This window comes from Aegilops tauschii, chromosome 6 (genome assembly GCF_002575655.3).
Source record: "Aegilops tauschii subsp. strangulata cultivar AL8/78 chromosome 6, Aet v6.0, whole genome shotgun sequence".
In the NCBI taxonomy this organism is placed as follows: Eukaryota; Viridiplantae; Streptophyta; class Magnoliopsida; order Poales; family Poaceae; genus Aegilops; species Aegilops tauschii.
The window spans coordinates 462174131-462187550 of NC_053040.3; the positions used below are offsets into that span (position 1 = coordinate 462174131).

Below are 13420 nucleotides of genomic sequence, written 5' to 3' on the forward strand. Positions count from 1 at the left end.
GCAGCCATTAATTGGATTAGGTAATAGCTGGAGCACCAATTGTTTTACTTGCAGACTTTTGATGTTTCAGTTTCAACTATATGTACGCTTATGTTCAAAAATTGCTTTTGGAGCTCGGCCTCCATGAAGGCCGGTTTTTGAAAAATTCTAAATTCTAAAAAATACATATTTTTTACATTTAAAAAAAATCTGAAAAAAATATACAGACATACATGGAGGCATAACACACATGTGCGTAAATTTTCAGGACGAAATACGTTGAAATGAGGCCTGTTTAAAAAAGACAAATCTGTGGCTTTTCAACCCATGATACGATTCATCATAAAAGTCCATGAATTTGTTCTTTTTGCACAGATCGCATCTCAAGGTATTTCATCCTGAAATTTTAAACACATACACATCACATCCTTGTATACGTGTACAATTTTTTCAGATTTTTTAAAACCAAAAAATATGAATTTTGAATTTTTCAAAAAAAAAATGGCCTCCATGGAGGCCGAGCCTCAAAATGCCGTGCTCGCTTATGTTGCCTTTGATTCATCGGTGACAGTTGTACTACCATATATTATTGATGTTCCCCGCAAAAAAAATATTATGCAATTAATGATTTTTTATGCTGCATTTCATTGTTGGCATTTTGGTGTTCCTCTCCCTATGTTACTAGTCTTCTTTCCTATAGTAGGTAGGAATGAAAAAAAAACAGCATGTATTTATATCATGGCTACCACTGATTTTCAGATTCCAAATATAAATGCTGTTGCATACTTGCATCTGGAAGGATGTGGTAAAGTAGATTTGCTTATCGTGCTCTTTGGGGCAAGGAGATAACCTGGCAATGTAGGTTCAAAGTTCTAATCCTACTTACTCTACTAGCTTAGTAGAAAATGGTAACCACATGTTCAGTAACTTCCCTGCATCCTCTTTTGCAAGTACTATTTAGTACTTCCTCCATATACTGGAACATCTTAGTTTTCTAACTGATAAAACATGTCACCAGACCTACCAGTATTTACATGCTTATATTGGTAATACATGTGTGTAATTAGTTATCTATGTATAGAACGTTTACGACTGTATCGGCCTTCAAGTTCTTTCCTATATAGTTCTATTACAAGAGCAGCCATACAAGCACCCAGAGGCTCATGCCCACTGCCCACCTTAGTGAAGGAATGACAAATCCAAAGCATCCAATTCTGACGAAGAAGGGCTGGCCATGCCAGCCATGGGCACATCATCAACACCAAGAACAATAGTTGTTGATATAACATGTCCATGATGAAATTAAGGAGTTGATCCACTCAACTACTTGAAATTGCACAATCGTCAGACATAAAATCATTACCACACAATTCATTCCCAGCTGACTAGTTAAACAATTAAGAAAAATTTGTAAAGTTCTGCATCGAAACTCAGGTAAATAAACCTGACTGGCACATGGTAAATTCTGGCAACCATGCGGCAATTTAATCTTAACAAGTCCGGTGTAGAAAAGTTACAGAATATATCACCTATCTACCCAGATGATCTATGCTTTATGTCGCCTCTATAACTTGTCACAGCAATTCAATTCTGCAGAACGGCGATCTATGATTTCGGTCAATTTGATTTGTTCTTTAAGAAGCCTCTCCAGCTGCTGGGTCCAGCTCCTTTCTTGGGTACTCTACCCAGTATACATGTATTTGCAACACATATGTTGTATGGCAATATCAGTTATATATCTGGGGTAAATCCACTTGTCCCAAATATACAAGTTCATGTGTGTTTGTCGTGGCCCTTCAACGATTTGACGATGCTCATCAAGAACTGCTTTTCACCACGATATCTGCTCAAGAAACAAGCCGTGTCAGGATGATTAATAATACTCCCTCCATGACACAGTGCACATTGGTTTTCTCAAAAATCAAGCTTCATAAACTTTGACCAAGTTTATGGAGAAAATCATCTATATCTAGCATATGAAAACATATTTCATGATGAATCTAATGGTATGGATTTGGTATTCTAATTGTTGATAAATTTCATGTAAATTTGGTCAAAGCTTAGCAAGTTTGTTTAAAAAAAAATCACTATGCACTACATTTTGGAACGAAGGGAGCATCTGAACAGAGCAAAGTATCATTCTGTGGTGATGTAGAGCTTACATCTCAAGCAATGAGAAGCCCAGGCACATGATGCCTATCACCATGTGAATGGGAAGGGTCTGCTTGAACCTATTTCTATTCAGAAACATCCTCTCGGAGAAAGCTGTGGTCAGACCAGAAATGAGCAGAACGCCCCAGCCCGCTGGCAAGCAGCGGTAGAAGGAGAATGAGCCCTGTAAATATGTCATCAGTTTTTTTTTACAAATGCAATCCTTATACAAGGAAAAAATCCCAAGGTGGAACATTCAAGAAACTTTACCTTAAAATACTCGTTGATGAATACTGCAGAATATGAGATTCGCAGTAGCATATCTTTACAGACAGTCAAGGCGCAAAGAAAGTGCTCCCAGGAAAAGATTGATTTTGAAGGAAACAAGGATAGCAGAGTCATTACCAAAGGATACTGACAGAATTTGCAGCGATCAACCCAACAGCTCCGGCGGATTTAATAAAAGCAACATTTAGAACAGTATAAATTGCTGAGAAAAGGAGCAACATATTGTTTGACTGCTTAAGCTGGTTTTCATTGGCAACAGAATGAAGGAAAGCTTCAGAAGTGCCTGAAAATATCGAAGGGCATAAGTCATTTGTGCAGAACTTAATTAATATGCACATTTAACCAAATACTAAATAGCTCAGGTATATCTAACGATCAGCACCACCAGTAACATATTTCTTGTTTGAAAAATATTAATCCAGAAAAGGTCAAAATCTTGTCGAGAGAATGCATGGTATAGTTAGTTTTCATTCAATAAAGATTTTCTTCAGCTACATTGTTGTGCAGGATGAGATATCGAAGAACAACTGATAGCTTTCAAAGGAGAGATCAAGTCATAACTTGGCTGAACGTAACTGCTAATTAAATGGCTGGAAAGAAATTATAACTGTTCCTCGTATCAAGTTGGATATATTACTGTGCTACATGCATCATAACTGAAGACAAATCTAAAAACAGAAAGGGCGAAACTGGGGCTGTTATGCCCAATGTTCCAAATTATGGGTTTGCAAAAACTAGTTTAAAATCAAATACATAATTTAGGTTTGACAGGTACAGTGCAGAGTTACTATTCATCAGTGAAATATTCTTAACATTATTAAAAAAAATCTACTTTGCAATATTATAGAATGAATATACGCAGAGCTGCTGCATATAAGTACTAAATACAAACCATTCATTGCTAAGAAGATTATGTAAACACAATAGTAACGGAGGACAGCTGTAGCTTCGCCATCACTATATCTTCTTCCATATAGTAGATTCAGAAGGGTGTATGAATAACTTGGACCAAAAGAAATGACCACGAGACCTGCATTGTTAGAGGATGATTATATTCAAGGGCTGTTAACGCATCTAATATCCACAGAAAACTAGGAGGTTGAAGTTGACAGCAACTAAAACATGTAGATAAATAGATTAATATACACATTCAATCATTCAGTATTGGACAGCATACCTATCAGCGTAATAAGTTTAAGAGCTCCGAGCAAAGAACCTTCCAGATTGGATACATTCTCAGGAGTTTGCCCTGTGGATAAGGATCCATCATTAGCTCTTTCAGAGAAATATAAATCCAAAGATAATGCACACAACATATTGTTTTAGTAATTTTGCTAAGAGTTCAATAATATTGGCCAACTATAATTGTAAGGACAAGTTATTAAACAGCAGCAGCAAACTGAAAATATGCCAAAACTTCTAATTTCAGATGGCTTGAGATATAGGAATGGTCATATCTAAACTCTAACAACTGGACAGCAGCAGCATTATAAGCCAGAATTGTGTTAAACATTACAATCTAAGATAGCAAGGAATATGCGGAAGGTAATCTAGTTTTGTTGCATTGGCAGCAATACTTATCTTAGCAATAATAATAATTCATAGTACTTGCAAGAGGCTTACTTCCTGTGAGCAGGTCATGAGTAATTCAAATACTGAACAATGAGAATAGCAAACATGCCAAAAGTGGGCAGAAATATCAAACGACCAGTAGCCAACACACAAAGCAGTCGCTTCACAAGAACATAATCAATTCAGCTGACCAAATGGATTTGAAAGGAAAATTATATCTCATGGGTGTTTTTGTTTAGCTGATACCAGCACAACATAGGTTAACCTCCTTTGACTAATCAAGTACAGAAATGCTCAATAAGCAAATCTTACAGACAGATTCTCCAGATCAGTAGACCGCAATGATGCAAATGCATGAAATTCAATCTTTCAGGCCAAACAGATGATAAGCAATTGTACTTAGCTATCATAGCAAAATGAAACTTTATATTCATGCAAAAGAGAAACCTGATGCTAACTGGGTGAATGTAGCATAAGAACTCTCCTCAAATGGCAGGAAAACTATTCTAACAACCAGACTTCCTGCAAACAATTAGAAGATCATTAGAGATTTTTTAGAAGGTGGTTAGTCAGTATTTTGGGTAGCTTCGTCGTATTTTTAGTTACTTAATTTGTTATTTTTTTTGGAGATATTCTAGCAAGGTGAGAAAGGGAGGATGCAGGCATTGATGAACCATGCCTCGCCAACTCCCATTTATCTTAAGAAAAGCACTTGAAACAGAAGGTGCTTGACATACTTGCCTAATTTATCCACAAGACCATATGCAGCCTGGTTAAATGGAGTATCAAACCAAACAAGAACAAATTTTTCGCCTTCTTGGAGGATCAGCTTCCTGATAGTCTGGCCTGTAAACAATATGCACATGTGCAATAACTGTTTATCATAGACCATCAGGGTTGACAACCTGACAATGTGCATGTTTTGGCATCAACAAGGAAATATAATTAACTTGTGATAACTCATGCCCAATTAGACAATTAACAGGACAAATAAAGAAGAAACCTGAATGGAAGGAGATCAAAAGTTCTGATATTAGCAAATAAAAGAAAATATGTCCAATATCCAATGAAAATGCAGGCTGCATAAACGACCTGAGACAAAGCAAATACTACCAGCTTCTCCTGCAAAAAAAAAATCACTATTATAGTACTGTATTGATCAACAAATGTAATACAAATTAAAATGCCATGGGAAAGCATGAATGGGTATGTGAACAGAAGAGAATATTATCAATTGGATACGTTACTTGGCAAAATTATACTGTTTGTCCTGGAAAGCTCTATTATGTTTTAAGATATAAACTTAAAATGGATGAGTACAACAAAGGACAAAAGAATGCGAAGGGAAGTGTTCCCGATATTTTATCTTATTATAATTAGGGCAGTTGTATTTGTTAACCAACCACAAAAATACATTAGTTGAAATCTTCTAATATATAGAAATATTATCCTTGGTACACATACCAAAATAATACAATATACAGTATGGACTGGCTATTGGAACGTCCTGGATTATTAGTTTGTCACAAAGTTGGACCATCTAGATGGTTGCACTAATTATATTTTATTTTGTGATGATAATGAGATGGTTTCACTGCAAAAAAAAAAAGATAATGAGATTGAGATAGTTGCACTAAATGGTCACTTTTTTCAGAATGGTTTGTGATCCTTTCAAGTATAATTACAAGGCAATTGTGTGCAACGTAGATTCCCAAATATCAGGTGTAAACAATGAGAACATTGTGGGTGTATGCATTTTATGTGATCGGTAATAAACTGGAGTAGAAGGCTAATGTGGCATTACCACTTTAATTTGTCCTTTTATGAAGATATAAGTTGTTAGGCAACGTAGCAGAGTAGCTGTAGGTTCGGTATACACTCTTATTATGTAGTATTTCTTTGTTTGGGAAAGAATATACAAAGGTTCTGCCAGTAGCTCCAACATACATGCAAATCCTGCCATTTTGGACCAGATAAATACATCAGATCTCAATGTGAGGGAAGTGGACAAAACATTTAAATGAGAAGGCACTCTAGTGTAGGAGTAATAGCAGGATATCTATACGGGATGTATTGAAGTATAAATGCATATAGCCCACCTTTTCCCATCAGCTTGAGCTTTTGGGAGAACTGGTTAGTGCATGCAATTCTACAAGATGCTCCATTTAGCTGCATGACAGCATGAAATGCTTGTCCATTTTATAGATAAAGAGCTCGGTGGTCAGCATTTACATTTAATCTAAGACAGAAAAAAAAAACACTCTCAACCCTGAACTAAAAAACCATTTGAGTTGCAACCTTGAACAATTGAAACAATCCACTTTTCACCCACAGGTGGCTTCACAAGTGACTTTAAATGACATGTATGCAACTATGCATGTGTCCACCATGTCACTGCCATTAACAAACAAACATGACAAGAAGAAACCCTGCCATTCAGATCATTTTTTATGTTGGAAACAGACAAAAAAGTCAAATTTGGTGGCACAGCAGAGACGTGGCACACACATCACCCTAAACTACTTGGGAGATCACAGCAGGTGAAACTGGATGGTCTTCAGTACTTCAAAGTTGCAGTTCAAATGGTATTAGAGTTCACAGTTGAAAAGTGAACTTTTGCAATAGATCAGGGTTCAAAACTGGACTTTTTTGTATAAGACATAATATTGCAGTGGCTCTAACAATTTAATGAGGCTTGTTATTTTCCCCTACTCAATCAAACTGAATCAACTAACAGACAAATTAACTCTTGGAGAGGTGTCCTTAATGAAATATCAATTATCTTGCTCGGGACAAATATACAAATAACTTATTAGTAAATTATGGTTCATGGAAGACTTACCGATGATCAATGTAGCTTTTGCATAAGGGTCAGATAACTTCAGTTTCTTTATTCTCAACACAAATAGACTGCCGATAAAAGTCACAAACAAGCCAAACGGGATGATCATCCAAGCTACCTTCAGTATCTCTTCGTCACTTAACACATCACCACTGTAATATAAGTATTAAATCATCAGTTGAGAAATACTCCAACGAGCAAGTATAAGGAAAAATATTACAAGATCAGAGAAAGTTTTCCTAAAACTTCACATGGTTCAGAACTGGCATAAATTTTAATGCGAATATAACAACAGAGTCTAACAGACACAAAAAATGAGAATGCAGTGACGACTGAGGAACGGCACACATCATCACAAAAGATTTTTTTTCTTTTGCATGTACCCCACTTCAAGTTGGTGATGATGAACTATGAGGACTTGAGAAGTATCCAAGAATTATTGCTTCAGAGTTCAGACAGTGAAGCTGTCACACAATTCGTCAATGCCCATCCCCTAGATGTGGCTGTGCTCACACGTAGCAGCTCACTTGGGCTTATGTCCCCACTTCTCCTAAAGGGTTAATCCAAAGTTATCCATTTGCATCCAAAAGCATTAAATGCTAGCTCTATTCACCTTCAACTTACAATGTATGACTATCATACCACTATTAAACACATGAACTACTTCGGAGGTGGCCCATGTGGCCTGTATGTGTAGTGGTGGTGCCATAGTACAACATTTTGTTTTTAAACTAAATAGTGCTAACACATTATACACAAGGGTTCAAAACTAATAACTCTGGATTAACCCTCTTGGATGAAGTGAGGATGGCCCAGGCGAGTGCTAAGCATGTACTCCCTCCGTTCCAAATTACTCGTCGTGGTTTTAGTTGGAACGGAGGGAGTATAAGACTGTCCCCAAATAGGTGTTGGGTGCTCCAAAAGCATCAGATGAAATATTTACCTAATAATTTTAAACTTGCATATTTTAGTTTGTTGGGCAATTGTGGCATCAAAATTCAACATAACCTTTTCTCTTCTTCTTGCCCTATAAACTTCATGAGAAATATACCACATCTATTAGAGGGCACATTTTCCCTCGCTATCTTTACTATTTATGTTCCTTAATACCCCTCTGCATCGTCCTGCCAGATGATATAATCATTTTTCTCTCGGTATTTTTTTTCTAGCCAAAAAAGCATGCACGAGTGCCACTAGAGGTCAAGTTTTTCATGTAACAAATGGACATCATGCTTCTTGCCATGTAGTACTCCGTAGATCTATGTTGTAGTGCATTAAGAAAAAAAACTGTGGGAGGAGCTTTTGCACTTCGCAATTTGCAGTGTCTTTCTTTCGGTGGCTCATTGACAAAGAAAAACTCCAAATAAACATGTGCTGTGTATTCTATATAACTGCAGTGTTGTTGATTAATCAAAGTACATGGATGAAGCTCAAAAGTTTGTAAATTTTGCAATACCTCCCAGAATTATTACGCAAGCAAGCACGCCGAAACCCCTCCCGGCTTAAAAATAAGACACAATTGATGAAAAGTGGAAGCTGCAATGCATATGCCTGCCAGATAATGATAAACATATTAGAAACCATTAACAACGAGAAACATCTGTAAGCATAGATGCAGGGTACTGAGGAAATCTTTTCTTTTTAGCAAAAAACGGAGGGTTTGCGATTCTCAGAGAAGACCGGTTAAGACCAGTCAGTTTTCCATGTTTTATTTATGAACTTCGCATTTTTCCTATTCGGCGTATGGATCATAAATCATGCCACTATACTCTTATCCGTATAACACACAGATTTAAAAGAGGGGTCGGTTGGGCTGTGGGGGAGAGAACTAACTGAACCAATACTGCGCACCAAAAAGAAATACCCAGTCCGGTTGTGGTTTACCAAACGATAGCCGCTGGTTTTCCAAACCCTGAACAGAGGGATAATTATTCAATGTGTTCGTGTTTACTGAATCAGTCATGCTTAATTACTAATGGAGAAGATGCACGTCCCCAAAGCAGTCTGCCTTAAAACCTTAATCACCAAGTAAAGATATCTATCCAAAAAAAACTAAGTCCGTTTAGCACAATCATCATTTGATAACTATACTGAGCCTGTTACACAAACAACGAAGGATCAACCGGGATCTGTCTTAAATAATAACATGGGAATTCAATGTTCACCAAAATGAAAAGATCCCGCAACTCCTAGCAAGTAAAGAAACCAAAAAATAGCAAGGGAGCCATTACAATGCACGTACATGAATGACTCAAATAACTGAAAGCAACCACTATGATTATGGCAGTATGCGGTCGAACAGATGCATCATTTTTCTTCTGTAGCTCAAAGAACAAAGTTTGGGGTGCCGTCAGTTATCACGAATTCACAGAGAAACAAACACACGCTGCAACTAGAATTAGAACTTGACTTCACACAGATCCCATCCCACACATCCACACTTTAGGACAGACATCCAACTTTTGCACTCCCAGAAGAGCTCCAGTCCCACCCAACCATGTCATGGCCAGGATCCAAAACTGCAGGCATGAACTGAGGACACTGTCATACTTAACCACAATAAAGACTAGAATTCACATGGAATGCGCACTAATGCTTACTAAGCTTGACACTGCATTTCAACTCCAAAGCACCAAATGTCATCATGGAACTAGCTAGCTCCACATCGAGGAATGAAATCAAACAAATCGATTGCTCGCTGCACTGAACTGAGAAGGGGGGAAGGAGGGAGCAGGGGAGATCCGCACCGCGCAGTCGTCGGCGTTGAGCTGGCGCACGAACCAGCCGTTGTACAGGAAGGGGATGATCCTCGAAAGGAACTGCGCCGCTACAAACACGAGCACTGAGCTTTAGATCCCCAAAACCAAGCACCCAGAGCCAGAAGTAACCCTCGAAGGAAAGGGAGGCGAGAGAGGCGCACCAAAGTTGTACTTGAATACAGCCATCACAGCCCCTGCGTCGGAGTCAGGCTGAGGGGACACAGCTCCGGCAGTCCCCACGGCGCCGGCGAGCAGCGTCATGGCCATCATCACCAGTGGCAGATCTAGGATTTGGAAACAGGGTGGTCCACCCTGAAAAAGATCACCAATAGCACAATAGAAATTGATCAATATGGTCTCACGAACATATGAAAAATTCTCAAATAAGTCTTAATTTTGCATAAACTAAGCCTACATGCCTTGAAAAGTTCAAAGAAGACAGCCCATGTGTTCAGTCTTCCACATTTGATGCATATAATATGTAGTCGTGTGGTCCTGATTGACATTATGTTCTTCAATATGACACTGACATTTATTGATTCGAAAAATGAGAACAGTGTATCAATTGTTTGACCCAAACTGAAACAATTGATTCAGTAGTAAGTAGTGACATTCCTGGAGAGAATTCAGCAGTGGTACATTACAATCTACTGTACAAAGGAGCACGGCAAGCAAATGTCATGGCCGGCAGCCCTGACGAAGGGAATGTGCATCAAGATTCAGAGGCTGCCCACGGCTGTAACAGGTGAGGATAGCTGATGAAATTGTGTAGTACTCTGAATTCCTCATGCAGGCTATTACACCTGAATTCGTAAGAGAGGAACCGGCAGCTGGTAGCACGACGAGCAATGAGTGATGAGTAGACAGAAATTGGGGAACAGGCAGAAACCCCATCAAACGTACCTCAAATCGGGCTGGGCGGCTGGCTGCTGGCCTGCTGCAGGTGCACAACGCCGCGCGCCGGCCGCCTACCGCCGAGTGCGGGCTGGGCGCGGTGGCGCCGGGCAGGGGCGGGGCGTGTCGGGTAGAGTCGCCGGCGAGATCTGCGGGAGTGCAGTCAGAGCAGTCGCGAGGGGAATCGGGGGCGGGAGGCAGCGGCGCGAGGGCGAAGTAGTCCAGCGGCGGCAGCGGCTGCCTTGTACGCCATGCCTTGTATTCGTTTTGGGTTGGGTGAGCTGCCAGACTTTCAACCGTTAGATCTAGATCGTGCGCCTCTGAGTGAGTGGCCTAGTCGCTTTCGGTATACTTGTTTGAGTTGCTTCGTCTTTAGCTCAAAAAGGGCTCCGTTTCTTTTTCAGGTAATACGTATCACCAAAGAGAAACGTTCAGGTAATACATATCACTAAAGAGAAATAAGCCATGTAGACATCCACATGGCAAATTAGACGGACAATAGAATTCTAATAATAGCTCGAAAAACTCTCCGTCAAGGAAAAAATTACAATCAAGACCGATGAATTCCTTGAGCTCTGTCACACGCCTCCGACACCACCATAATAGTCACCTAAATGAAAAGAGGACAGACCGCCTCTTTACCCGAGATTTAACGTGGCTCCAATACTGATATACAGCTTTTCGAACCTTCAAAGTAGCTCGTAAAAAACAAAGCCATTGCCATTAAAAGAATCCGATGGGGGCAGCACCCTGAACACGCCATCGAACTTCATATCTGACAACCCCATGCAACGACATTGGAGGAGGAAACCTGACCCACCAGCCTTCAACCATGAATCCATCGTCTTCCGGCTAGCTGCCACTGACATAGATAACCGTCGACACCCACTCCTGAACTACTTTCCACGCTCCACTTCGACGCCAGAGTGCACGTCGTCGCAACGGCGGAGTCCGAGGACACAAGTTAACCACAAAAATGTCGTCGCCGCCACGCCATCCTTGCCTGAAAAGACTAGTTTCCAAATCCATCAGCAACCATAAAAAAGCAGAACGCCTCGTCGAGAAAGGATATGGAGCTGCTTTATTCAGCACCGTGTAGCCGAAGCCAAGACGTCGAGCGACCCAAAACTTAAGCTACCTAAAGCTACAGATCCGCGCATTTAGGATCCGGCGACCCCGCTCCCCCTCACCACCGACGACCGAGAGGTTGTCGGTGGAGGGGAGCCGCCAAAGGACGGCGTCAGAAATTTGGTCTCTCTTGGCGAGATCACCTTTCCTTTCTTTCTCAGGAAGGAAGAAAACTCGCAATGTTATGGATATCAACTTACCCGCTCAGTACTTTTAATACATGGGAACAATTGTGCGTAGCCTTTTTTAACTTATCTTTGTTTGGACGAAAATCACTTGAATAGAAAACGTTTCATTTGTGATCTAAGACGAAAACCAGGTGAGAGTTTGACGAGAGCTTATAAAAGATACCGATGCACCGAGTTGTATAGAAAAATAGTGAGGAACGAGTTTAGTAAAGGATCAATAGGAGTAAAAGGATTAATAGTTTTTAGGTTTTTCGTAAAGTATCCGGATCTATTATAAAATTTCACCAAAATCACAAAGCACATTACCGTCACGGTCGTCAACGCGCTGCTGTTGCCGCTCTCCTATCGGAGAGCCGGCTTCACTTTGTCGGTGACAGCTGAGAAGTCCTCGTGCACTTGCCGTACTAGCGCCTTGCAGCCGCAATCGTCGTCGTTGAACCCTTGAATAGATTTAATGAAGTAGATAACACCAAATCTCGCCATTACACACGCGCAACCCGAAATCTTAAGACCTAACCTCGCCAACCCTAGGAGACAACAACGTTTTCCACATTTTGCGAACAAATTCGTATAAGACTAGCGTTTTTTTTTTCTTTTGCGGATGACTAGCAAGTAGCAACTCATACGACACCACACGAGAACCAGCTCGAGCTAATAAAACAACCGAAAAACGTTGGCGAGGGGAAATGGATGAATGTTCGTTTAGACTAGTTGGTCGGTGTCGATGGACTCATGCACAAAGCGTGAGCGCATGACCTTTTGTGTCCTTTTTTCTTTTCTTTTGACAACACAACCAAAATAGCAGATGGTGATGGGCAAAGCTGGCGCGAAATGGACGTGGAACAAACCGTGGTGTCGTGTGCACCAGAGTAGCCCGGCAAGGATGAAAGAGCGTCTAACTTCCTCTCCTCGAATTGGCGGATCTACATGCGAATCAGCATCGGCCAACAGACCAGCCGTCGCCGAGATCTGGTTTGCCGGTTCCGTCTGCCGGCCGTCCCCGGCAAGGAGAGCCGTGTTTCCTGCTTCTTGTCGGCGTACGACGACAGTTCCCAGGAGTTGGCCAGGCATGCTTCGGGAGGGGACGGCGCGCTGCAGCGGCCGGTGCGTGGACACTGTCGCCACCGCCCAACACTGCGTCGGCTGCAACAGAGCGTGCAAGCACGGCCGGACCTGCTGCCGCGGGCGCTGCATGGACCTGCTCTCCGGCAAGACGAACTGCGGCACCTGCCCTAACCAGTGCAAAGCTTCTGCCACCGCGCGCGGGTAATTAATTAAATTGAACAGTACCATGCGTCGACGGCAGCTGAGTTAATTGCAAGGAAGTACCACACTTGCGACAGTTGTAATAAATCAGTATCACTATTCAGATTTTTTGCAAGTCAGTACCACGTTTGAGGCTAATCGTTGCAAAACGAGCTAAACGCCGTATTGACGCAGTATCTGACCACGCGGCCCCACCTGTCAGGTGACACGTGGCATATTGTTTTTGCAGATAAGACCCCGCATTGCACTTAATGACGCAAATGCCCTCGCGATGTTAAAAAAAGGAAGTTGTAGAAGTATAGTAGGTTCATATATTATGTGACCGTTAAATAAATGAAACTAACGGAAAAAAC

At 40.8% G+C, this 13420-nt stretch overlaps 1 protein-coding gene across 6 annotated transcripts; it reads right to left on the minus strand.

Annotated features, from left to right (window-relative positions):
* Positions 1 to 1253: 1253 nt before the first annotated feature.
* Positions 1254 to 10756, minus strand: LOC109773361 (uncharacterized). 6 transcript variants are annotated; one of them, XM_040392952.3, is made up of 18 exons: positions 10495 to 10576; positions 10236 to 10421; positions 10011 to 10116; positions 9753 to 9903; positions 9580 to 9659; positions 8289 to 8383; positions 6833 to 6984; positions 6090 to 6179; positions 5795 to 5946; positions 4994 to 5112; positions 4732 to 4895; positions 4438 to 4512; positions 3596 to 3667; positions 3311 to 3448; positions 2546 to 2701; positions 2401 to 2453; positions 2142 to 2314; positions 1254 to 1822 (listed from the first exon to the last, which is right to left on the minus strand). In XM_040392952.3, the coding sequence occupies exons 2-18, from the start codon at positions 10271 to 10273 to the stop codon at positions 1753 to 1755; spliced, it is 1884 nt and encodes a 627-aa protein (XP_040248886.1). In that variant the 5' UTR covers positions 10274 to 10421; positions 10495 to 10576; the 3' UTR covers positions 1254 to 1752. The 6 variants fall into 6 exon arrangements, with proteins under 6 accessions (XP_040248886.1, XP_073358569.1, XP_040248887.1 ...); XM_073502468.1 differs by lacking the exon at positions 6090 to 6179 and having other exon boundaries at positions 10231 to 10421; positions 10495 to 10714; XM_040392953.3 differs by lacking the exon at positions 6090 to 6179 and having other exon boundaries at positions 10495 to 10573.
* Between the last annotated feature and the right edge of the window lie 2664 nt (positions 10757 to 13420).

Bases quoted from the DNA above. Each gene is read 5' to 3' on its own strand.
- LOC109773361 (XM_040392952.3), bottom strand. From the start codon at position 10,273: ATGACATTTGCTTGCCGTGCTCCTTTGTACAGTAGATT. The intron at 5,947-6,089 runs GTGGGCTATATG...CCAAAATGGCAG, and splicing joins GCTCAAGCTGATGGGAAAAG to GATTTGCATGTATGTTGGAG. The intron at 2,702-3,310 runs GTTTGTATTTAG...CGATATTTTCAG, and splicing joins AATCTTCTTAGCAATGAATG to GCACTTCTGAAGCTTTCCTT.